General features: G+C 33.0%; 1 protein-coding gene and 1 long non-coding RNA gene across 5 annotated transcripts in view; one reads left to right on the forward strand and one right to left on the reverse strand.

The window, feature by feature from the left end:
- Positions 1 to 5,585: 5,585 nt before the first annotated feature.
- On the reverse strand, positions 5,586 to 13,369 carry LOC139707466 (uncharacterized). Its single transcript, XR_011709032.1, has 4 exons — positions 13,332 to 13,369; positions 10,869 to 10,980; positions 6,275 to 6,403; positions 5,586 to 6,082 (listed from the first exon to the last, which is right to left on the reverse strand). It is a non-coding gene; the product is annotated as an uncharacterized lncRNA (long non-coding RNA).
- Positions 13,370 to 13,472: 103 nt separating this feature from the next.
- Positions 13,473 to 27,634, forward strand: part of Rnpc3 (RNA binding region (RNP1, RRM) containing 3) — a 36,541-nt gene continuing 22,379 nt past the window's right edge. For 3 of the 4 annotated variants that reach the window (XR_011708891.1, XM_027925186.2, XM_027925185.2), the window contains exons 1-9: positions 13,474 to 13,752; positions 14,913 to 14,960; positions 19,122 to 19,240; positions 20,413 to 20,496; positions 20,967 to 21,078; positions 21,735 to 21,803; positions 23,014 to 23,156; positions 25,339 to 25,464; positions 26,546 to 26,697. Coding sequence is in view for 3 of the 4 variants with exons in the window: in XM_027925186.2 (XP_027780987.1) it covers positions 13,561 to 13,752; positions 14,913 to 14,960; positions 19,122 to 19,240; positions 20,413 to 20,496; positions 20,967 to 21,078; positions 21,735 to 21,803; positions 23,014 to 23,156; positions 25,339 to 25,464; positions 26,546 to 26,697 (1,045 nt within the window). In the remaining variant the exon portion in view is untranslated. Of the gene's footprint in view, positions 13,753 to 14,912; positions 14,961 to 19,121; positions 19,241 to 20,412; positions 20,497 to 20,966; positions 21,079 to 21,734; positions 21,804 to 23,013; positions 23,157 to 25,338; positions 25,465 to 26,545; positions 26,698 to 27,634 lie in introns of all 4 variants that reach the window. The other variant, XM_071618098.1, reaches the window with a different exon arrangement.

A 27,634-nucleotide genomic window follows, 5' to 3' on the forward strand; every position in this document is an offset into this window, starting at 1 on the left:
TAGAGATGGTAGGAATGTAACTTATTTTAAAAGCTTTAGATGCTAAACCCAAGGCCAACATCATTCTAAATGGAGAAAAATTGAAAGCATTCCCTCTAAAAACTGGAATGAGAGTGGAATACCCTCTTTCACCACTTCTATTCAACACAGTCCTTAAACTAGTCAGTATAATTAGACAAAAGAAAGAAATTAAAGCCATATAAATAGAAGAAGAAGAGCTCAAACTATCCCTATATGCCCATGATTTCATTTTATATTTAGAAGACTCAAAAATTTCACCAGAAATCTACTAGAACTCATAAGTGAAAAAGTAAAGTATCAGGATATAAAATTAAACACTCATAAATCAATTGTGTTCCTAGGTAACAATGATGAGTCAGCTGAAAGAGAAATTAGGAACTCTCCCATTCATAATAGCCTCAATAAATAAATAAGTAAATAAAATACTTGGGAATCAATCTAACAAAAGAGGTTAAAGACCTCTGCAATGAAAACAACAGAATGCTAAAGAAATAAATTAGAGAAGACCTTAGAAGATCTCCCATGTTTTTGGATGGGCAGAATTAACATTGTCAAAATGGCCATATTACCAAAAGCACTATACAGCTTTAATGCAATTATAATTTCAATAAGAAAAATTGAGATACTTAATATACTTTTTTTTAGAACTTCATCTTCAAAATCTTGTTTGTATTTTCCATTTAAGACCATTTTCAGAATGGATAAAGAAACTGTGGTATATATACACAATGGGATATTATTCATCATTAAAAGAGAATAAAATTATGGTATTTACAGGTAAATGGATGGAGTTGGAGAATATCATGCTAAGCAAAGTAAGCCAATCCCAAAACACCAAAGGCAGATCGTTCTCCCTGATAAGTGGATGTTGATCCCTAATGGGGGGAGGGAGGGTATGGGAAAAATGGAGGAACTTGGGGCTAAGGGGAGGGAGAGGAAGGGAGGGTGAATGGGGGCAGGAATGATGGTGATGGACATTATTACCCTAGGTACATGTAGGACTGCATATATGGTGCTATGCTACATCATGTACAACCAGAGAAATGAAAAGTTGTGCTACTATTATGTACAATGAATCAAAATACATTCTGCTGTCATATATACCTAATTTAAATAAATAAATAAATAAAATGCCTCAGATTCAAGTGATAAAATGTTGCTAGTTAATTATAATATTAAGATAGTGCAGGTCAAGTTCACATTTCTACATTTGATTATAGTCACTGCTTTTCTTTACCCATTTTTTAAACATATTCAATGCCTACTATGTGACAGGCACTATAATAGATACAGAGGTAGGATGGGAATGAGCGAAATCTGGACACTCTGTCATAAGTTTATCAATACAGTATAGTGTATTTAATATCCCAATGTGTAGAGCCTTGGCAACATCCACAAATTGTAATATTTACGCTTTTAAAAATTGTTTTATTCAAACTGTCTATAATTTCATCATTAATTTTCATTAGAAGAACATTATGGAAATTTTCAAGTACATAAAAACTCATAAAAGAATTGCAAAAACAAAACAAAAAAATGCATATGCAACATTTAGTCATATCTTTAAAAATATATTTTTTAGTTAGAGGTGGACACAATATCTTTATTTTATTTTTATGTGGTGCTGAGAATTGAACCCAGTGCCTCATGCATGGTAGGCCAGCGTTCTACCTCTGAACCACAACCCCAGCCTTAGTTGGCTATCTTTCTACCAAACTTCTGATATCTCCTTTTTGCTTTTTTTTTTTTTAAAAAAAGAACTTGTTACTGGGGATTGAATAGAGGGGTGCTTAACCACTGAGCCACAAACCCAGACCTTTTTACTTTTTGATATAAGCTCTCAGTAAGTTGCTGCAGCTGGCTTCAAACTTGTGATCCTCCTGTCTAAGCCTCCCAAGTTGCTGGTGTTACAGGTATGTGACAACATGCCTGGTCCCTATTTTGCATGAACATTTAAAGAACTTTCCAGATATCACAGTATATAGTGTATAGAAATTTCAGAATTTATTCCTACCAAAATGCATTTTGCATAATCAAATGCTATTTTCCACACCCAATGAAAACATAATTTCTTAATATTATCTACTAGTACGAATATTCCTATTTTCCCAATTGTTGTGAAAATGTCACAACCTGAAGAAGAACCATTCTTTCATTGCATTTGATATGTCTCTAAAGTTTTTTCAATATCTTAGGAGTCCTAGCTCCTTTTTCCAATATCATTTTATTGGTTGAAAAGCTGGGTTACTTCTCTTGTAGAATCACCCACATTTAGATTTGCTTCTTGTTGTGTCATGACATTTGTTATTCCATTCCCTATTTTCTCTAAACTTGGGAGTTGGATCTTCAAGCTTAAATTAAGTTTCAATATTTTTGGTAAGATGTGTGTTTTTTATTGCATCACATTGGGAAGCACATAAGATTTTCTTGTACTACTTCTGATCAGTGGATTCAGATGCTGTCAACCTGATCTGTTCACCATAAAACTCAAGTCAACCTGTAGAACTGGTTCTATATCCATTATTATATTATATGTTACAAGATGTTATTTTCTAATAGAACTTTCTAATTCTATGATTCTCTAACAAAGAACTTTACCTTATCAAAGTCTGGTTTTCTTAAATACAGTTTATATAGGAATTACAAGCTAGATGACTTTTCTTTCTTTTCATCCATTTTCAGCATGAGCTGGTGCCCTGGCAAATTTCAGAGGTACACTACACAGATAGAATAGGGATGATAAAAGGTAAAGCCAAAAGCCTTTCACATTTAGTTCTTTAACAAAGTTCCTTTCTAGAGTGAATTTCCTGTAGTTTAACTTGGTTTAATTGTGAAGAAAGGCTTCTAGTCATTAAATTAACAGATTGTTTCCTTTAAATAACTAAGTTATGAGCCTGAAGCAAAAGGGATTCCTACATTCAAAAATTTTCCTCTAAGGTTTATTTTCTAATGCTCCTTAATACTATGTTCACATATGAAGGATTCTTATAATTATTAAGTTACATTATGAATTTGCTGGTGGTAAGTAAGGTGTGAATGTTGTCTGAATGCTTTCTTACATTCTAAACGTGTAAGGTTTCTCGCCAGAATGAATTCTCTAGTGTTACATAAGCGGTGCATGAAGTCTAAAGTCCTTTCCACATTCCTGTCATAGGGTTTCTCACCAGTGTGAATACTCTGATGTTGAATAGTAAGAGCAGTCTGAAAGTCTTCTCACATTCCTTACATTTATAGTTTCTCACAAAAATAAATGCTCTGGTGTTGAGTAAGTTGTGAGAACAGCCTAAAAGACTTCCCAGATTCCTCACACTCATAAGTTTTCTCTACAATATGTGAATGCCTTAATGTGAAATAATTTCTTTTTGTTTTTAATATATATTTTTCTTAGTTATAGATGGACAGATACCTTCATTTTGTTTATTTTTATGTGGTGCTGAGAATCAAATCCAGTGCCTCATGAACTTGAAGCAAACGCTTTACCACTGAGCCACAACCCCAGGCCGTGAAATAGTTTCTGAGTAAGATGAAAGAACTTCTCACATTGCTTGCATTTGTAAGGTTTCTCACCTGTATGAATTCTCTGATGAAGAGTCAGGTGTAACCACAACTAAAGGTCTTCCCCTACTCCTTGCAATCATAGGACTTCTCACCAGTGTGAATCCTCTGATGCAGTTTAAGTTGTTGCCCCACTCTTTAGGCCTTTCTATACTCCTTGCAGTCATAGGGTTTTTCACCTGTATTAAGTTTGTGATGGATTAGAAGGCCAGTACTGCAAAGAAAAGCCTACCCGCATTCCTTACACTCACAGCACTTCTCATCAATGTTAAGTCTCTAGTGCCGAGTAAGATGTGCATACTGTTTAAAGGTCTTCCCACACTCCTTATACTCAGAAGGCTTCTCACCAGTGTGAATCTGCTGAGTAAGTTGTTCCTGCACTCTGAAGGTCTTCCCAAATCCCTTACATTCATAGGGCTTCTCACCAATATGAATTCTCTGATGTACTCGAAGGTCTGGGCTACATGTAAATATCTTTCCACACTTTTTACATTCATAGTTTGCCAGATGTATGAATTCTCTGATGTCTACTCAGGCCTTGTCTAAAGGCCTTTTCATATTCTTTGCATTCATAGGGTTTCTCACAGGTATGGATTCTCTGATGGGAAAGTAAGTTGTTGGCATACTCTAAAAGCCTTCCCACATTCCCTGCATTCAGAGTGCTTTTCTCTATATACAGTGCTTTTCTGATATACAGTAAGATATGTGAGTTTTCTGTAAAGGGTGTTTTTTTTTTTTTTGTCACTTGCCTGAAATATACTTTGTGAGGACCCTTTTTGTTCCAACATTTCATATTCAGTCTTTTCTAAAAAAGAAATAATCAAGGATCCAACTTTTAATTCTTTCCATTATTTCTCACTGAGATAAGTTCATTTCATAAATACCATTTTCTTGAAATAACTTTTTAGTGTCATATTTAGATTCCAAATCTAGGTTCCATCTTCTTTTTACATCTATCACAATCATCCAGGGCTTTTTCCCTTGTTCCAACAGAGTAATCACATCTGCTTTAGAAATGAAACATTGCAGTGCTGAATTGCTATAGTTCTTTAAAATCACATCTCCGTACAAATTCTTCTCAGAGGGGTTCAGGTATTCCCAAACCCCATGAGAAAAGACTACAGTCACATCTCTGAACATCACCAAATCATAAGCCATAATTTTAGAATTTCAACAAATGGTCAGCTTTCCTCAAGGTTCATTTACTGAAGGAGGAGAGTCCACAGAGGCCAGAGAATGCTCAGTCCTCACTGGTCCCTGAGAGCTGCCCAACCCCAGATTCCGCAACTCGCTCCTGGAGAGTGCTCAGATTGGCCCACCCTATTTAAAAATTTTGTGAGTAATCTCTATAAATGTTTTTAAGGATAATCATAACATAAATGAATTTAAAATACAATTATATAAGAAAAAGTTCTTCCTCGGTTTACTTTACGCTTACTTGAAAATATATTGTTGTACCATATATTATGCTAAGATGTTGTCACTGCTGCTAATTTGCCAGATAAATATGAGTAAGATGAATGAAATTCATTAAAAGCAAAATGTACATAGGTAGTTTGAGGCTATAAAGTTAGTACATGAACATATCTATTTTGTATAAATTTTAGATGATTTGATATACACATATGCTACTAAGGACCTTTTATTTTTATCTATTTTTAAACTTACACATAAATGCATAAAATTCATACAAATTGTTAGAATAGTGTGATGATTTTATACATGTATACATTGTGTAATGCTTAAATCAGATTAAACATATTTATCTCCTCAAACATTTATCATTACTTTTTGGTAAAAATTTTTTAAAATAATTTCTTCTAGCTTTTTGAAATGTATAGTTTATTATTGTTATCTATGTGCAATAACACCAGAATTTGTAATTTGAAAAAGAATTATCACACAAAAAGATGAAACCTGAATATTGCTAAAAATTTTAAGACAAAATAAATAGTATAAGTGGTAATGTTTAATTTTTACAAATACATGTAATAAAGGTAGAGTAAGAATTAGAATTATTCCAAGTTATTAAAAAAAACTTTATCAGTGTTTGGTAGCTTATACTTTTTTTCATTTTGCTAGTAAGTATAAAGTTTCAACAATAAATATTAACTTTAAAAATAATAATGTATAATTTCAACTGAGTTATAATTATTTTTCAAAACTGGTCTTTAGGGTGACTAAGTCTGGGATATTTATGGGACATAATGTAGCTGAAAAACATACTTGCATGACACCTTCTCCTTATAATAGCTCATCTCATGAAAACCTCCCTGAGGTTGGATATAAAATAATTTCATGAATTACGTTTGAAGGAGAAATGGAAATGGGATAGTGGGAATATAGAGGAAGCTGAAGTCAATTCTAAGTCTCAAAATTAATACTATATATTCCCATGATATAAGAAATCACTCTTGATGAAATGTTTCCTTCCATTTTGAATCATTTAAGTTGAGAAAGATTATCAGTATGTTTGAATCCCAGCTACCATCATTAATAGTTTAACCTGAAAAAGAAAGAAAGAAATTTAATGTCAGCAATTGAAATATGAGAATAATCTATAATCACTTTTCTTACTAAGGAGAGGTGTTTGTATCTGCAAAATTAATATGCTAAAGTTCTAATTCTAAAATGATGGCATTAGGAGAAGTAGCCTTTGGGGGTAAAGATTAAGTCTTGAGTATACTAGTGTCCTTACAAAAGAGGATTCAGAGAGCTTCTTTTCCCCTTCTACTCTGAAGACATATGGAAAAGATGCCAAGAGACCAGGAAAATACTTCACCAGATCCTGAGTCTGCTGGTGCCTTGATTTGGACTTATTCGCCTCCTAAATTGAGAAAAATATATTTTTGTCACTTATAGATGCTTAGGGGTATTTTGCTAAATCATCTCAAATGGACTGATTGAAACAAGAGAAAGGGAAGGGAAAGTTTCTTTTAGTCAATAATATGCCACATCCAGGAATAAAGAATATTTTAAACATTTTTAAAGTCTACATCATTAAGTAGCTATTTTTTCAAGAAATTAATAAGAACATAATGACTCTAAATACTACTACAATGAAAACTATTACTGCTGTCTTAAAATGCTATTGTTTATTTTGATATTCCCATAATTTGAAGATACATTGATAAATGTAGCTTACAAAAGCATATGTGTACACACACACACATACACACACACACACTTTAACAATTATAAGTAACTTATATATAAAATTTTGATAATTCAAAAGAAAAACATTTAGAGATTGGTTATTTCATCTGTAGGCTACTCAATACTTCCTTATACTAGGAAACTTGTTTGTTAATCTTACTACACAAATATGAGGTTGGACATGAACAAAAGCAGTGGCCTAGTAATTTATTTTCCAAAGACGGCGCATGGAGAGTTGGAAGAGAACAAAAAGCAGTATAAGCTTTACATCAAAATCAAATTACCAATAATCCGAAAATAATGGCAGAGTTCTTGCTCAGTAATGGAGCATAGCAAGGATATGATAAAGAATAATTTATGTTCCAGTCAAAATAAAAAAAAATATTTTGGAATAATTAGGTAAAAGGCTTGAGATTGAAAGAACTAGGAAACAATACATTAAGAGTTCTTTCTAACATTGATTTTTAAATAGAAATTAAATTACTTTAGTAACAAGAGATTAGTGGAAACAATAAGTATCACTATGCAAAAAATGAACTATTCAGGAGGGTTACAATATAATGGAAAAGCAGAAATATCATATAAGCCACCATTAGTTATGACTAAACTTTTAGCCTTTATCATTTAAGTAATCTATAAAAACAAGTATGACAATTTCCCCTATTTCAGCCCTGCTGTCTTTAGTTTATAAGGGCCTAGCGCTAGTACAACTTTCATTTTCCTAGGATAAGGTTTCCATCTGGTGACAATGGCTGGTAACTACAGAAAATGGGAATGTGCTTTATGTACACAAACACCTGTTGGCGTTCTCAAATTTTAAGTCATTTTTAAATTAATTTGAAAAATATTTATAGAGTTCCTATTATAAGCAGAAATTTGGAGATTCAATTATGGAAAATTAATGATATACTAAAATTCTAGTGAAAAAGAATGGTTTTAGTCAAATAATTACCAATTAAATATAAAAACAATAAATATAACTTGTATAGAACTTTTATGACACAGAATATCTGCCATACTAATCCACTTACTACCACCACTAAGCCTATTAGGCTGGATACTATCTCCAATTTACAGATTTGAAAATTATGGCAGAGTGGTTAAGTAACTTCCTTTATATATACAGTAGAATATGAATATAAACCCCGGTTGTATGAATCCCCAAATTTATTCTTTTAGTCATCTCTAAATGAAAAATTGAAAGACTGATAAATGACAAGATAAACAAATGATGAGACAACCTTCATTATTTATTCATCTGTTTATCCATTCAATAAATATTGAGTATCTACAATGTGCCAAGTACTACTTTTGGCCTGAGGATAAAGTAGCAAACATGATAAAGACTAGCCTAATGGAGCTTATGTCTTAAACATGCACATACACAGGCATTAGCATGTACTTTCTAGGCTATTATAGTACAAGAAATTAATAAGGCAGGATAAGTGATTAGGGATGGGTACATGAGGAAGGCACTGTTTGCAGAGTAGTCATGGAAATCCTCTGTAAGGAAAAGACATCTGAAAAAGGTTGAAAAATATGAGCATCTGGAAGCAGAATACCAGAAAGACAGTGAATGCAAAGGCATCAGGAGGGATTCCAGTTAATCGTGCATCTCCACCTCCACTGCAGAAAGAGTGACTAAATGACTAAATCTAATGAAGCAGCATAGTAGGATAGGAGATTTTAGAAGTGCTTAGAAAGACTTCATAGGACAAGATAAGTTCTTTAATTGGTACTGCAACATTCCAGATAAAGGATAAAGATTAAATTGAATAAACAAAATAAATTTACAAATGATTATATGGGAAACTGTGTAATAACAAAACATATAGGATATCAAAGGAAAGACCACATTTAAATAAGGATTAAGAAAATCATCACCTAGAGGGTGGCATATGCAGCATATATGAGCATATAGAAATAAAAATGGATCTTTAAAAAGAAGGAAATAGTTCAATTTCCCTGCAGCATGAGGTGAATATAAGAGTAAAATATAAATTAAGGCCAATGGAAGCACTCAAAGGATTAGGGAGATAAAATTAATCCCTCCTTTATTTTTTATTTCTTCTCTTGGCCTTATATAGCTTCCAGGAGAGTACTGTTAACAACTCAAGTTATGTACTGGTTTCCATCTAATATGGTACTGTACATGTCATTTTAATGTCTTGGAGAGTGCCAGGCACAGAAAATGTTCAAAATTTACTCTTTAATCTTCTTATAGACCACCAGACAATAACAGATCCATGGATTGACAAAGTTAGGTTTATTAATTTGATATAGTAAGAGAGTCTGCACATTAGAGTAATGATGGGGCATTTTGCAAAAACAAAGGAAGGAAAATCCAGTGTTCTTATGGTTTGAGAGTAAGGTACAAATGAAATTTAAACGAATAGTTCTCTGATAGGTTAAAAGCAAAGGAGGGTTGTGTTAGGAAGAGGCCAGGACTGAAAAGTGAGCATAGGGTCCTGTTTTCTCAAAACTACAGAAATGAATGTCAACTCTTGATCTGAAAACACATTACCTGAAGCTTTGATTTGAGAAAGAAACAGGAAACTACTCTGTGTCATAGTGCTTACATAGTTCAGCTTCCCAGTAATGGTGAAAAGTTCCCATCTCATTAATATTTTTAAAATGAGGTTTCTGATAATCTATGGATTTAGAGAATTAAGTTTTTCAGTGTTGTCACTGTAATTAATTAACAAAAGAATTTTTGTAGCTTTATATATTGTAGCTTTTCAATATATTTGAATTATTAAAGCATGATTTTAAAACATCAGTTTTGCTGTGAAGCAGGAGCATGACTATCTTGGGAATGAATGAGGAAGAAAGCAAAGGAACTTAGGTAAATTGGGGACAAACCATTTGTTCAGACCACTTGTAGGCTAGTACTAAGAGACTGGAGCTTTCCTGGAAACTGATAGGCCAGAAATATCACTTAAAGAGACACTTGGACTCACTCTATGTGACCCCACCCAAGGAATCTATCTGCTGGGATGAATGACTGCAAGTAGATGGAAGCAAGAACTAACACAGAATCATAGGTGTCAATCAGAAAGTTCATCACTGATATCATGAAACTACATGGCATAAATTCTTCAGGTCCCTCTTAAGGGACCTATATATTTAGTTCCCATCAATAGCCAAGAGAGAATTGACTCCCTATGCCCAGAGAATCTTGAAGCAGAAAGAGAAGGTGAAGGAACAGAGAAAGCAAGGGCTATATCTCCTACCCTGCTGCAGTCCCTGAGATCAAAGGACATAATCCTAGAAGTAAGATTAGTATTTGTAATTGGATTAAAAGTGAATTCTAAGTAGTGAATTGTTTTAAAAATCAAATGAATAGGAAATCTAGGGAATATTATAAGGAAGAGAGATCCACTAGAGCATGTTTGAAGCTGTAAAATAAAGTTTTTGTTTCTTCATTTTTTTGGTAGCCCACTAGGTTCAAGTAATTTAACCATTCAGTAAATTAGTGACATACAGGTGCCTTTACTTCAATGAGATACATTTTAAAACAATGCTGAAACAAAAAGCATATAAGTACATTTTATCTGAATAAATAAATATTCAGTTGCTTTTCCAAAAGACTGTGACAAAAATTTGCCCACATATGCACAGCAATATTTGATTGACTATACCAAATATTTTCCAGTTTGATAGTTATAAACTAATATATTCCTATGGAATGGAATCAGTATTCACTTTACTATTGGTGAGGCCAATCATTTTCTCATCTAATAATGGCTCATTTATAATTCTCTTTTGGAAAATTACCTGCTTATATCCTTTACATGCTTACCCATTAATTCTTTTCCAAAATGTTTTAGTGACCTATATTTTCTGACACTTTATCACTTGTTTATATATTTTTTTTATATTGAGAGGGTGGTCTAGCTTTATAGTTTCACAGAAAGGTTATTTATTATACCATTTATTGGCAGAAGAATTGTCTTTGAATGTTTAATATATTTCAATTTTTTGATTGAACAATAAACACTTAAATGTATAAGCATATATGCAGGTAAATATCCATTCAGGTTGCACGTTTTTAAAATTCTGTATGCTAATCAAATCAATCCCTAATTACAAATGGACTTAAGCAAATATTCTAGAACAGGGTGCTACTTCCCTACCTTTTATGGATTCTATATCCAAATACCAGAAATAAGCAAGTCACATTATATTATAAGAGGTTGATTTTCCTTGTAGTAGCCAAAATTTCAGGAAAATAATACTTTTGTTCATCTGGAATTTAAAGGTAAAGAATAAATCTGTAAATAACTATGAGTGAAATTCACACACAATCATCTATAAAAAATAACACAGCATAATAATGAATATTACATTTATCATAATTTTACGAAGAAATCTTTAGCCTTGTTTCTTAAAATCATCATACAAATCAATGAATATATAATACCTGATTGCCAGCAGAATGTATTTTATTTCTTGTGAGTTATATTAATTTACATGCTTTAACATTCAATGATCATCAAACTATTTGTAAGATTCTGTGTCAATGATGGGAGAATGGGGATATGAATTTATCAATTCCTGCCTTCAAGGAGCTTACCATTGATAACAAAATCATTTTTATACATGTAACTATAATAAAGCCTAGACTTCTATGCTAGATGTAAAAAGTACTGCAAAAACCAAGATGAAGATATTGTGCTTCGGGAAAAAGGAAAACTCTTTGATGGTGGTTATTTTGAATCAAGTTACTAAATTTTGAGATAGCAATAAAAAACTAAAAGTTTGAAATATATGATCTCTAAGGCTGGGGTTGTGGCTCAGTGGTAGAGCACTTACCTAGCATTTGTGAAGCACTGGGTTCATTCTCAGCACCACATATATAAATAAATTAGTAAATAAAGTAAAGGTCCATTGACATTTAAAAAATATTTTTAAAAATCTGATCTCTGGTCTTTTAGCCCCTGTAATATAGAGAAGACAATGGAAGAGGTAGGGAGGGTGTTGGCTGACTGTAGACAATTTAATGAGGTCATATTTAAACGACTGAAAGAAGGAAGCTAATCAAGTAAATAATTGTGAGAAAGGATTCCTGAGTGAACAACAACCACAAAGATCTGAGCTGTGGGTCTGAAGAGCATAAGAGCCAGGTCATTGGTGGTCCACAGCAGTGTAAAGGAGGTAGAGAATAGATATCAAAAAAGTAATTTGCTGGTGAGCCAGATCATGTCAGTTCTTATAGAACAAAGAAAGAGCTTCATCTTTTTCTCTGAAAAAAAGCCAGTAGAGAATTTTGAGGATTTAACAAAATCATTCTGGTCTCTGTGATAAGAATATATTGGGGAGTTTCTTTTTAATCATAATAAATAGGCTTTGCCATTGTAAAAATAAATACTAAACTATCAATGTAGTTAACATAAAAATCTTATTTTCTACTTATGCAAACTTGAGTGGGAGTCAAGCAATTCTGCAGGGCAGTTGGCCAGTTGTCACTTACATACTGACTTGTTATTCTTGGCAATATTTACCTTGTAGTTCTACCATCTAAACGTGTCCTCCACACACACACACACACACACAAAAAAAAAAAAAAAAAAAAAGCTTCCATTGGTTTACCCCAACACACACCTACAAAACAACAAAAAACAAAAAAAACATTGGTTACCAATTTTTCTTCAGATAATCAAGTTTCTTACCAAACGCTTAAGGCTATCTCTGACTACCGAAAATTTGGGGATGAATTTTTCTCCCCAATCAGTGCTCCAGGAGAACAGAACTGACAGCATAACTTTGATGTATTGTTACATCTGCTACATCTCTCACAAGCACCTGTATAGCAAATAAAAAAACCAGGAAGAGACATTCCAGTTCTCTACACTGTAGCAGCTGCACCTAGGGTGGTGCACCTGGGGGGCTGGATTTCTGACCTTCGTTGTATTTACATTATAGGCAGAGTACTGGATCAGAGTGTGGACTTGGAGTCAGACTACCAAAGATCAAATCCCACCTCGTGTATTAGGTGTTACAATCCCTTTTTACTTCAGTGTCCTCAAAAAAAGGGGGGAAGAGTACCCACATTATGTGTGTGTGTGTGGGGGGGGGGTTGAATGTGTGCTTGAGCATGTTTGGTTATTAGGATATCTCTTCCTAGAAGCTGATAATTCTCTGAAATGAACACTGGCAGGCTGTATGCTCCTGCTAATGCAAGGAAATACTTTCTGTCCCTTACATGGAGTTCTCCTATTTACACAGACACTAAGTGTCTACAGATCTGACTACAGAACCGGCTACCTCTGGGTTTTACAATCCCAAAGTGTAAGGACACACCCCATATTTCTGCAGAGTTAGCCTCCTCCAGAGCCTGTCACAGTCACTTCCTCAAGGCTGGGATTAAGAGCCCAGAGAGCAAAGGCTCCAGAGCGCGCGCCCGCGCGCGCACACACACGCGCAGCGGTGAGTCCTTCTGCCCTTTCGTGTACACACGTACTTTTATTTACGTGATTCGGGGATGTTTGTTTCTCCTTTAATTATGACTTTTTAAAAGAATCCTTCTGTTTCTCAGGGCCAGTTTTTGTTTATAGTACCTTCGACAGCTACCTGGCATTTAAAACCTCTTACTTTACCTTCGCCTTAGCACCTCCTACTTCGGTTTGTGGGAAGTATCACCGCCAAGGGCCCGCGCGACCGTGGCTCATTATCGCGAGAAGGAGACAACCTCTCGCGGTGTTTCCTTGTTTCCAGAATCCTTAGCGCGAAGCGGAAAAGATACTCTTTTTATCTCAGGTTCTGTTGATGCTGCAGTTTTGACGGAGGCTTCTTCCGTGTGTTTCTTCTGCTTTTTCTCCAAGGGAAATGGCGGCTCCCGAGCAGCCAATGCCCATACCGAGAGGATGCCCAAGCTCCACGTCGCTCTCCCCGCCCCGGGGCGACAGAACCCTTCTAGTGAGGCATTTGCCGGCAGAGCTGACCGCGGAGGAAAAAGAGGACTTGCTGAAATACTTCGGGGCGCAGTCGGTGCGCGTTCTGTCAGATAAGGGGCGACTGGTAAGGATGCACTCCGCCGATTCTTCCCGGAAGGTCCTTGAGTAGTGATTCGAAAAGTGGAATGCCAAAAAGAAAGGATACCGGGACCAAGAGTGAAGGGGCGCTCTTGTCGTGGGAGAGTCCGGGTCTTTCCTCTTAAGTCAGACTACTTTGCGCTAGAAGTGAAGCTTTAATTAGCTCCAGTCTCAGTAATCACATCGCTGCGGAAAAGGCAAAAGAGAAAGGCAAAGTAGACGAATGGGTAAAATAGTATATTAACACTTAAAAATTCCTACGCAGGAATTCATACACTTTTTTATTAATATATTAGAAGTGTCTTTAATGGTTATTTCTTCACTTCAATATTAGTGGGGACGTTAAGTTTGCAAGATGACCCACAATAAAGCAAGATATCAGTTGTTTTATTAAAGTTTTCTTCTTAGATGATTCTAATGTGCAGCCAAGGTTGAGAATCTGTAAGTTAAAAACCAGTTTTGATCAGTCTTAAGTGTCATGTATGCCAACAAATACAAATAAAAATGCGCCTTTTGTTCAGTTTAAATACATTCAGGTCATCTTGTTTCAGATTAGGCGAAATTAATAAGTGTGATATTAATTACCCAAGCAATTTCTTGTAATAAACGTTGACAACTTATCCCTAATATGATAATTAGTTTACTTTTGGCTTTTTTGTTTGTTTGTTTTTGGTAATTTAAAAAGTATTTTCAACATGTACTTAAAAGTAGAATTCTTCCATTGAAACTTGTTACAAAAATAAAGCTCAAATGAAACATACATATTGAAAAATGATTTCTGCATTTTGTGAACACTTTTGAATTTTGCCTCAGACTGTATAGATTAAATTATAGGATCTCTGGATTTGTTATAAATAGGGGATAAATATATAACATATTTAGAATTTAAGATTTAGATGTTTAAGATTGATTCTCTGTGTATAGTATAGGTTTTTAAATTTCTGGTTTATTGGCTGTTTGTATACATAACACATGCTAGGTTGTACATCTTTATATGAAAAAGCTGCATAGCTTTTATTTCTGTCTGACCCAAACAAAGAATGAAACTAGTAATCAGTTAAATAGTCTCAATGTCCCATTCTTTACTGTGGTTTTATAGGAACTGAAATTATATTGCAAGTAATTTGTACATTTACTCTGTTTCAGAAACATACAGCTTTTGCTACATTCTCTAATGAGAAAGCAGCTATAAAGGTATGATTTTTTTCTTTACTTTTAAAGTTGTCAGTAATTTTTTTATTCTTAGTTTGGGTACAAAAATGGGAAGTAATATTAAACTCTAGTTTTTAGAAGTGAAAACTTTGTATTCCAAGAGTATACCCAACAGGTTGATTTGGTTGTCAGTTGGCAGACTTTGTCCAGTGCTTAGTTATTGGAACTCAGAAGTGGTAGGCTAACTATAAAATCAACTATATGTGTAATTGAAAATAACAAGTTCTGAAAGAATGTAAAATGGATAACTATCTCTGTAAATGTTACAAGGAAAGATGTGTTAAGTATTAAAAAGTAGAAACCCAGGGAATCATTTGTGATGGAGCTGACTTTTAAACTAGATCTCTAATGATTAGTTGGATTTTAAGAACAGAGGCTGGCCTTCCACATTTAGGAAACACTTTAAGTAAAGCCATGCCATGGAAAGTTTTAAGTGGGAGCTAGGACCTGAGATGGAAAGAGGACTTGAAAAATATAGTCTATGGGCTGAGGTAGTGGCTCAGTGGTAGAGCATTCGCCTAGCACATTGGAGGCCTGGGTTCAATCTTCAGCACCAAATAAAACAATAAATAAATAAAATAAAGGTATTGCTTCCAACTACAACTAAAAAATAAATATTTTTTAAAAATATAGAGAGTCTAAATTTGAGTAGAAGAGAGGTATGGAATTTTATTTAGTAGTTTGTTCTAAAGGCATTGGATACTTTTGAGCTGGCTAAAAATACAACCAGCCCTTTGAAAAATACACAATGGTGTTTATATCTCAGATTGGATTTGGAGAAATATTGAAGACAAGAAAACCAAATAGAAAGATGTTTTAGTGGCCAAGGCAAGAATAAATATCTGAAGAAAACAAAGGGCAAATTACATAAACATTTGGTAAAGATTGAGTTTATAGGTCTTGTGTCGTAGGGGTTGAGAGAGAGAGAATAGTCAAAATTTTTGTGGTTGAGAATTTAAATTGGGACCGTGCTGCTTCTGAGGATCTTCTATAAGAATTTGGAGTAGGAATATGTTTGTAAAGGTATGTAATGAATTCATATATTACCTATTAATTTTGAGAAGTCATTGGGCTACTTCTGTGGAATATTTGGTAAATATTTAAAAATACCAGTCTAGAGTTAAGGCAAGGTCAACAATGGAAAATTTCTTCAACTATGTGAATAGATACGATAGATATCATGACCCACTGGAAGATGAGCCCAGAGAAAAGACTGGGAGGGAAAAGTTAAGGAAGTAGGATAACTAGAAAAGAAATTTTCATAAATGCAAAAAGAAGAGTGTTAAGAAGACCAGCTCCTGTGATGACACATACTGAGGAACGAACACAGTGTATTAAGGACTTTTTACCATGAAACAATAGAAATTACCCAAATTCTCATCAATAAGGAGAAAGGGATAATTTGAAATGCAGATTGAGCATCCCCCATCTGTAACACTCCCAACGTCTGAAATTTTCAGCTCCAACACATAGCCACAAAGTGGAAAAGTCTATACTTGACCTCGTGGAACAGGTCACAAAGTGCATGCACATTAAAATTATTGTATAAAATTACCTTTAGGCTATATGTAAAAGTTATTTCCAAAACATAAATGAATTTTATGTTTAGACTTAGGTCCCATCTAAAAGTTATCTCATTATATTCCCCAAATCTGAAAAAATTCCAAAATCTGATTTCTGGTCCTAGGCATTTTAGATAGGTGTACTTAATCTGTGTGGATGGTTCGGGTCATATTTTGGTGGTAATTTGAAGAAAGTGAAGGAAGTTAGTTTAAGAAGTATTTGGGAGAAGTGCATTCCAGTCAGAGGAACAGCTAGAACAGAGAGGTCCTAGGGTATAAACATGCCTTTTGTGTTCAAGGAAGCCTCTGTGACAGGAGCACGCCAAATGAAAGGGAGAGCATTGGATTTGAAATCAGAGAAGTAAGTGTCCTCACTATGGAGTTTATATAAGGAATTTAGATTTTACCCTGAGAAAAATGATTTCTACTAGTATTTTAAGCAAGGTAGTGACATAACTCTGACTTATAGTTAAAAGAATCACATTGCTTGTGTTAAAATAGGCTGAAGAAGGGGGAGAGTAGAAATGGGAGAGTTTACTAAAAAGTTATTATAATTTAGTCCAAAGATGATTTTGCTTAGATAATCATTGCTCAGTTGTAGCACTGGAAACACTAAAGCAATGGTTAGATTCTGGGTATATTTTGGAGGTAAAAATAATCAAGATTTCTTAGAGGCTTGAATATAAAATATAGGAAAGAAGTGGTTAGGATAATTCTAAGATTTTTGACCTGATTAACTGGAAGAATGGAATTATTCTTAACTGAAAAACTGGTCCTAGGCATTTTAGATAGGTGTTCTTAACTGAAAGAGAAAAGGCTCCAGATAAAGGACATTGAGGTTGGGTGAGTATTAAGTGGTTCAATTTCTGAAATGTTAAATTTGAGATGTTTGACACTTGAGAAAAGATATTCATTATTTGGATATTTGTTCCTGGATTCAGGACAGTTCTGGGCTGAAGTTATAAATTCAGGATTTTCATTATATTGATGATATTTAAATTTAGAATGCTGTATTAGACCACCAAAAGAATGTATTTAGATAGGGGGGAAGACCAAGAATAGTTTTGGAGCATTCTAACATTAGGAATGTGAAAAAGCACAAGTCAGAGATTGATTAGTAAAATAAAATAAAAAACAGCGAGCTAAAAAAAAAATTATATTATAAATGTGTATATTTATATACATTATGTATGTTATTTATATTTACATATGTCATAATATAAATGATGCCTGAAAACAAGCAAATAACCATTTACCAAGGTGTATGTATTTATAAAATGTAGTGTAGAGAAGAATAAGTGTAGTATCATTGGCTTGGTAATGCAAAATTTCTAGTTGTCTATGAAAGGCAGTATCAGGGGATTTCATAAGCCTGACTGGAATAGATTTGAGACTGAATGGAAGGAGGTATAGATAAGAGAGTTTAGATCATTCTAAAGGATTTTAGTGGCAAGAATACGAATAAGCAATGGTAAGCAGGATCATAGCAGAAAGAAAAAAAATCAGGGTGGGAGAAATAGGAGTATGTTTGTATGATGTGGGAGATCCAACAGGATAGAAAATTAATAATGTAGATAAGAACACCCCCTTGTACATGTCCAGAGAATAGCTGAAGAAAGACTTTAATAGATGAGGGTTTGATTTAGTTTGCAAATCAAGCAGCTGGATTTAGATTTAAAATATGCATAGTTAATTTGTGTGACAGAAAATATGTTGATGCAGATGACGATAGATAGGGAGTTATGATAGGACTCTGAAATTCTCATCTTGTTTATTCAGTTACCTCAAAGTAAGGATATAAGGTGCTTTGCTGAGAATGGGAGAGAAAATATTGTAAGGTTAAGGATCAAGGAGGAAGTATAAAATATTTTGTTCATGTATAACTGTGACATTATTAAGAAGTGGTTGCATTTGTGAATGGGACCATGCAGATTTGTTTTATATATATATATATATAAATTTTTTTCTAGCCATTTTCAGCTTCCTATAACAATATCTAATTTCACTTTTATTTGTGCATTGGGATCCTGAGTATTGATAAAATAGTTTCCTAATTATAAGAAGAGTTTGCAGAGGGTTGGAGTTAGGTAGATTTTTTTATTTTGCTCAGATATAGGAAGCAGTCCTTTGATAAGTAATAAAGATTTGAACATAGGAAGGTTATGTCCAATTCATTCCATTGTGTTTCCTATGTTCATATATGAATATAGCATAGTCAATCTCCACATCATGTACAATCACAAGAATGGGATGCTAATTAGAATAACATATACTTCATGTATGTATAATATGTCAAAATATACTCTACTGACATGTATATCTAAAAAGAACAGATAAAAAATTTAAAAATTAGGTTGTTTAACAAATCAATTTTAAGAAAGTAATAAACACTTGATAGATAGCCTGAGATTAGAAATGAACAAGAAATAGCCAAGTAAATAAGTAAATGTTTATAGCCTTAACAACAATAAAACATGTATACAGTTTTTTGTTTGTTTTGTTTTATTTTTCTTTTTAATGTGATACTTAGCAAATAGTTTTTGATATAGTAAATTTTTTACTCTTGTTCTTCCAATTGAAGGCATTGACAAGACTTCATCAGCTGAAACTTTTAGGTCATACTTTAGTAGTTGAATTTGCAAAAGAGCAAGATCGCATTCATTCTCCATGTTCCACTTCAAGCACTGAAAAAAAGAAAAGGTACGTAGATTCATTTAGGTTTTCCTACCATTTTAGGTTGGGGAGTGTGCGTGTGTGTTAGCCAGTTGTGTAATTACTTCATTGTTCTCAGACTAGCAAGTAAAATAATTTGAAGCCATAATGATAAATTTCTTCATTAAATCAAGTATAGTAAAACAATATCTAATTTCACTTCTAATTGTGCATTGGGATCCTGAGTAATGATAAAATAAATGTAAAGTGAGATGGAAATGTGGTGAAAGCATTCCACTTTTAGTGGAAAGGAGGTAATTACAGCTCGTTTGTTTCTTATCCAAAATGGTTGTCACCAGATGTTTCAGATTTTTTTTTATTATTATTATTTTGAAATATTTGCAGATACATAATGAGTTATCTTAGGGATGAGACTCAACATGAAGTTTATGTATTTTCATGTATACCTCATATACATAGCCTGAAGATAACTTTATGTGATATTAATAGTGTGCCTGTTACATGAGGGTAGGTATGGAATTTTACACTTCTGGTATGATGTTGGCTCTCAAAAAGTTTCATATTTGAGAGCATTTGGTATTTCAACTTATAAAAGAGATTCCTTTCAGTAATGATACTAAGCTGTCATGAATACGTGTGGCCTTTGAAAATGATGACCAGTATTTGGTTCTCAGTTACGACTCTTTGTTATATAATCTTTACAAATTTGCTTTACACAAGTGGGTCTCAAAGTAAATCCCTGGACTAACTGAATCATCTAGAAACTTGATTAAAATATCGAATTATACAGAATCCTAGGCTTTAATACTCAATCTTACTGAATCAGAAACTAAAGGGGGAGGGACAAGGAAGTACAGTGCTAGACATCTGTGAGATTGGACAAAGATATATAAAAAAAATGGAGTACCACTTATGTACTATATAAATTTTATTTTATTTTTTGGTCTTTGAGAATTATCATGCCAAATTTATAAATTTCCTGTGAAAAGGAAATGAAAACGTGGAATGTCCAATTTTACAATAATACAAAAGGTTTTCAGTACAATTCTGCTTCTCTTTTCATTGATGCCTGCTTGAGAAATGCTTGAAAGGTTTTTTTTTTTCCATAACTGAATTGTTTTCATAATGTCATGTTTGAAAAAATTCTTTTTCTTTTCTGTATGTAATTTTAAGATAAGATCAACTTATGTTCTGTCTAGGTCTGATGACACTGTGGAAGATGATAAAGAAAAGAAAGAATTTGGTTGTTTAACAATAGAAAATGGAATTGCACCAAACCACGGGTTAGCATTTTTTTGTTTGTTCTTTTGTTGATTTTATGGCTTTTGTTGCTCTCTATGTGTGTGTGTACACATTTTACAATAATGCAAAAAATTTTTATTATTTGCAATATATACATATATTGCAAATAAAAAAATTTTTAAATGAATAAATTTAGCATGTCACGTATAATGTTAATACGCTGAATAAACATCTAGAGCTAGGTGCTTGTCACTGAATTCAGTTCAAAAAGCACCTATTAAAGTGTTCAGAGCTATATGTAAGCTCTGAAAATGTCTTCCTTTTGTGATGCAATCAGAAGGCAAGTTTCTTCTTAAAAGTACTTGTTTGGATCTTTAAGGAACAAGGTAACTAACTTTAAGTGTATCATTTGAACAATTTTGTATATTGTCAGTTTACCTAAAGTGAGTTATTGATATGAAATTATTAAAACATAATAAACACTCAATTTTTTTATTTTTTATTTTTTTAGGTTGACTTTTCCTCTGAATTCATGCCTCAAGTATATGTACCCGCCACCTTCAAGCACAATCTTAGCAAACATAGTAAATGCTTTAGCAAGTGTACCTAAGTTCTATGTACAGGTATATAAAATAAAACTTATTTTTCTCAAAATACTTATTTGTTTAGCTCAATACTATATTTTCCATGATGATTTTCATACTTATGTATAATAGTATCAATCAGACTAATTCTAGACAGGCAATGATATACAATGCATTCATTAACTACATTGAAAATGGATTCTAATAAAGAGAACCTAATTTGGGAAATGTCATTTCTGGTAATTTTCTGTTATTTTAGAATATACCATTAGTATGGAATTTCCTAAGGAAAGAGTGGGTCCTTCAGCAAGTGCTTGGTAATTTCAGCAGTAATAGGATACTTCTTTGAAGTAGAAAATATATGTGTTTTTCATTATTGTACTCTGTTTGATTAACTCAGTAATCAGTAACATTGATAGAGTAACATTAGATTTTACATTATAAGAGCATTACATTCTTATTAGTGGGGATAACTATATTGATAGAAATGACAAAAAAATTTAGGAAGACTAACCTGAGATATATCAGTGCTTTGTTTTTCCTTGTCTTGGGATCATAAAGAGAAGAAATGGCCTTTCTTTTCACTCATTTAATCAGTAGTGTTTTTACAGAAGGTTTTTAGTACATGAAATACAGGATGTGAGTTGAAACATTATGTGAATACTGTGTGATTTTAAAACTCTTGCCACTTTAAGGTACTTCATCTTATGAATAAAATGAATTTGCCTACACCTTTTGGACCAATTACTGCACGACCTCCCATGGTAAGAAACCACGTAGAATTTTCAACTTTCATTTACTGAATGAAATTATTGAGGATAAATTATACAAGTATTATGTCAACCTCTGATGTATGGTGAAGATAAGAAATACATATAAAGTAAATGTGATATTAATAATAAAGCTGAGAAGGAAAAGAGGAAAACCAGAATATGAAAGTTTTGGTAATAGAGACCAAAATTTTTTATAGCATTGTTCAATTCTTTAACCTACAATGTTGCATCATTACAACATAACCACAACAATAGAAACATCTAAAAATTCCATTGTTGTGACTCTGTTGTATCATTTGAGAAAGACAAAAAAAAAAGGTTGCTAATACTATATTAAAATTTACCTGCATATCTTGTAGTAATTTAGACATTAAGCTATGTCTACTCTTAAAATTATTCCAATGTAATACTGTATATATTTATGGATAATAATAATGCAAAATTATTTTGAATGTTACCATAGAAGAGAATTTGCATTGAGCTTGACTGCTTTTCTGCTATATGTAGTGTTAGCTTTATAATTTTTTTTTGTAGCTTTAGCACCTACTCAGTGCTTGTTATAGGGTTTTTATGATTATGCCAGGGGCTGGGATTGTGGCTCAGTGGAAGAGTGCTTGCCTGGCATGTGTGAGGCCCTGGGTTCGATCCTCAGCACCACATAAAAATAAATAAATAAACAAAATAAAGGTATATAAAAAAACAAAAAGATTGTGCTAGCAGCTGTTAATGAACAAAATTTACTCTTAACTCTTTTAATACAGTAAGTTATTTCTTGTTCACGTTGTTTCCATTCCAAAATTATGATAGAAAGATATTCTATTCTAAGTTATTCAGAAGCCTGAGTTGTCTTCACCCTGTGCCTTGTCAGGTTGATGAGGGCATTACCAAATAGTCTGCAGATCAGGAAGGGAAAATTATGATAGAGTTCTTTTTTCTCCTATTTTTGGTTACATGGCAAACAATAACTCTATAAGAGGGGCTTTCAAAGTTGGTCCAGCTAGAGGCCAAAGAAGACAAAATAAATTTTGTGATCAATTAGTAGTCTGCCACAGCACACATGAGTATGTTTCTGTGCTGAATATGCAAAAGAATATTATGAAGTAAAGGGAAACAAGAATCAAGTATTTACATGGAAATTGGTTTGTCTGTTCTGTAAATATCACGGATTGCCATAGCATTTTTGTTTTGTTTTTTAAATTAGTATGAAGACTATATGCCATTGCATGCACCTCTCCCACCTACATCTCCTCGGCCACCTGAGGACCCTCCTTTGCCAGATGAGGATGAGGAGTTATCTAGTAAAGAATCAGAATATGAAAGCAGTGATGATGAGGACCGACAGAGGTTAGTAATAAGAATAAATTGTTTAGATTGTAAGAAGCATAGAATGTGGGAAAGACTTTTTTGTTCTTCCTATACTTTGCATATAATTCTTCAGATTTTGGAGTCATTAGAATTTGTTCATAGCCATCACCCCTCTAGCATGCAATGTTTGATAAATTAAGACCTGAGAATAGGTACTAGGACCTAAGGGAATATTGGGGGAGTATGCATAATTTTTTAGATGAGTGATTGTGGCATTAAAAGCACACCATGAAACTTCATTATTTATGGATTTGTGTTTGTGAATTTGCCTACTTGATATTTTAGCTAGCCCCCAAATCAATAGTTTATAATATATTTTTCAAGTATTTTGTGGATCTGGATGCGCATAGCTTGGTGCAAATTTATTTAAGTCATCTGACATGGAGATATCAAATGAGGTCAAATAAAGTGGCTGTGTTTGTTGGCATTACATCATTATAATGAAGTGCTTGAGATAATGAACTTAAAAAAGGGCTTTGTTTATTTAATTATTTACTGGCCTCTCCAGTTGTGGAGGTTCTGGTTTATTGGCCTCATTATTTTAGGCATGCGATGAGGCAGCACATCACACATAGCACAGCAGAACTACTCGCCTTATGGTTAGAAAGAGAAAGAGATCACACCTCACAGTACACTTCAAGGGCATGCCCTGGTTGACATCAGGACCTTTCACTAGGCCCTACCTCCTAAAGATTCCATTACTGCCTAAGAGGGCCACCCTGGAAACCAGGCTTTTAAACACAAGGCCTTTGGGGGATATTCAAGATGCAAACTTTGTCAGTGACTCTCTGCCTTCTTGTTTTAGCTCTCATACTATATACAAGTGTTCTTTGCAAAGTCTGTTCAGTGTTGTATTTTTCACATTTTTGAGTTTTTGTTGGTCATTTTGCTGTTTAGAATCGCAGTGTTACCTTGTATTCATTTCTGCTGTTAATTCATCTTTATGAGAGAAAACAAAACTGCATATAGTAACCTGTGTTTCCATGCTTTTCTGTCACTCTGTAACAGAACTTTAAAAAAAAAAGGAATATTTATTGGTTCAGCATATGTTTTTTGAGTATCTAATATATATGCATGACCTTGATTTAGAGACTTGGTATACTTCAGGTGAGCAATTTATGTGATTTAAATCACTGGATTTTTCATAAAATTTTTGGTAAGTTGTGTAATTAAGAGAGTTTAAAAATTTACATCGTATGTTTACATTTTTCTCTGGGGGAAAAAAATTTAAAACCTATTTGAGCCATACCTCCTCTCTGTTTTGTTGAGTGTATTTGTTGTGCTTCCAAATTTTACAAATGAAATTCTGAGAGTTAGAATTATGACTGGTGGCTTCTGAGCTCCTTCTTTATGGAAAATGCAAAAATGCTTAGGTAAGGTATAAATATTAGCTATTCATATTCATAATGGAGGAAAGCTATGTACAAGGTATCAATACTACTTCCTAATTATTACTTGCAGGCTACTCCCACCCCCACTTCCTTACCCCAGGGCTGGGGACTGAACTCAGGGCCTTGCATGTGCTAGTCAAGTGCTCTGCCACTGAGCTAAATCCCCAACCCTGCAAGCTACTTTGAGTGAAGTATTTGAAAACTGTTCTTAGGTAGCTTGTTACCTTACCTTGCTTATATAATGGTTTATTTGCAGCATTTATTCATATGATGCTTTTCAGTGAAATACTTTTTGGTCTATGGTCTGTTTGAATATGAATCAAAATAGTTTTACTCTCTTGGTAAAGTCTTTTGAATATCTGTCAAGAAAATATCAATAAAGTTACATAAATTGTATTAAGGTATCAGTTCTTTTGTTTGGTATGAGTCCACCATTTTATTTGGACAACTAATATTTATAATGAAAAATATTTTTAAGATAATTTGATAAATTTTAAGTAAATTCTTAATTCTTTCAAAGAAAGTTAGAATATAAGCTCCATCAAATCTTTCAAAGAAAGTTAGAATTTAAGCTCTGTCAAATTTTTTATCCCTTTATTTATGTCTTCGAATTTCTTATCCCATGTAAATATATTCCATATTAGATAAGTGAATTGTGTTATAATTTATTTTTATACATCCAAATTCAAATTTAAGCTTAACACCAACAGTATTGAATAATTATGCTTCTAGATAAGGATCTTGTTTACACTCCCTCTTTTCCAATATAGAATGACCAAACTAATGGAACTAGCAAATTTTCAGCCCAAAAGACCAAAGATGGTAAAGCAGCGCCATGTGAGAAAAAAGCGAAAAATAAAGGATATGTTGAATACACCCTCATCTTCTTCACACAGGTAGTTTTATATAGAATTATGAAAGTGAATGCTGTCCATATGTACTTTGTTTACTTGCTTAACTCACATTACTCCTAAATGTAGCTTTTGTTTAATACACATTTACTTGGTTCACCATTGGCTTCCTATTTGCACATTCATAACTATTCATAATTTTCTCACAGTTTACCATTGTTTAATAATACTGAGTAGCCCGGTTCTCAGAATTTTCCACCTTTCATTTTATAACATCATGTTCTCTTTTTGTCTTTTCTATTTAGTGTCTCAATATTAATTGAAATTTTAACTTCATTTAGTTTTTCTATTAGATATATTTGTCTTGTAATTAACTTTATAAGTTAAGGGGGGAGTTTTAAAATTTTTTTTATTTTTAAAGGAATATATTTTTAATCACTTATTTCAATTTAAGTAGAAATAATATGATATATAATTTGATGCCTACCTGACTTGACACTGCTATTCCATACTTTTAATCTCTATAGCAGTACTGAACAACAGAAACAATGTGAGCCACATTAAACTTTCCAGTAGCCACATTAAAACAGTAAAAAGAAGCAGATGAAATTAATGTTGATAATATAACTATGTAACATGTATATCTAAAATATTATTTAAGCCTAATTCAGTATAAAATTGAGATATTTATTATATATTTGTTTTTCATAAAGAATCAGCAGCTACTTATAGCTGTTATTTACTTTGTTAACACAGGGCTGCTGCATACTGTATAAAATATAGTGCATTAAAAATTTATACATTAATATAAATTTAACTTTTTTGAGTATATTAGTAAATACCATGGTGTATAAAATCAGTAGTCAAGTAATTCAAGTACTGCCATTCATTTACCTGGTAACTTTATGCAAATTATTAGCATCTTTTAACCTCAATCTCCTCATCTGTAAAGTAGAAATTTAGTAATACATTAGTGCATATCTTAGAGTTTACTGAAGTATTTAAAACACTTTATGCAGTGCTTATAAGTGTATTGAATGTTTTATCAAACTTTTTAAAATTGGGAATGAAATAATATTCTCGGGATTTGCAATTACAAATTCATGCTGTGGTTATTTTTAAATAGCAATGTACATCCTGTGCTGTTACCTTCGGATGTATTTGACCAACCACAACCTGTAGGTAATAAAAGAATTGAATTCCACATATCCACGGACCTGCCAGCTGCATTGAAGAAAGATTTAGAGAAAGAACAGAATTGTGAAGAAAAAAATTCTGGTAAGAATATGAGTTCTTTCACATGATAAAGTCAGTCTTATTGCATTAGAATTAAATTTCATATATAATATTTGTCTGTTTTCGTATTTGTCAGTTTTATTTAAAATATGTGACTAGGCTTCCTTAATATCACGAAATAATATACATTTTCAGCTGTTTTATATACATAAAACTTACTTTGCAAGGTTGTCACTATTACTTTTTTGCTAGTAATGACATCTAGAGTGAAATTTATGTTTTCTGGCTGGTATATACACTAATAATACAAGAGTTTTGTGTTGTCTTAACTTCTCATTGCTTGTTTAATGTGATGTTCTATGGTTTTATTAATGTCATTGTATTATTAGGAAACAATGTAGCTATCCTGTGAGTTGTAGATTTTACACATGTTTATCTATATTTGTGTGTGTGTGTGTGTGAGAGAGAGAGAGAGAGAAAGAGAGAGAGAGAATATGGGTGTATTTTTTTTTTAATCCAAAACTTTTGGAGGATTGTTTACCAGATACTATTTTTACAGTTAAATTTAGCATATTAAAAATTACAGGTTTTTTTCCAACTTTTTTAGACATTAATTTTTTATTAACAGTGTCATTTCTTTGTACCTTAAATCTTTATATTTCCAAAATCATACAAGCTTATTAGAAATTGATTCAGGACAGAAACATAAAGTAAATTTTTTTAAAAAATTAGCATTCCCAAACCCTACTATCCTCTGTTCTACTGTGCAGAGGTAACCAATGTTTTTGTTTCTGCATTCTTCAAGACTTTATCTTGTGTGTTAGCTTTGTGTTGCTATAACACAACATCAGAGATCATCGATTTAAAGGAAAGGTTTATTTTGGCTCACTGTTTAGGAAGTTTCAGTCCATAGTTAATAGACTCATTGCTTTTGGGACTATGGTGAGGCAGTAAATGGTATTTGTAACACATGCAAAGG

The sequence above is a fragment of the Marmota flaviventris genome, chromosome 10 (genome assembly GCF_047511675.1).
Source record: "Marmota flaviventris isolate mMarFla1 chromosome 10, mMarFla1.hap1, whole genome shotgun sequence".
Taxonomy (NCBI): Eukaryota; Metazoa; Chordata; class Mammalia; order Rodentia; family Sciuridae; genus Marmota; species Marmota flaviventris.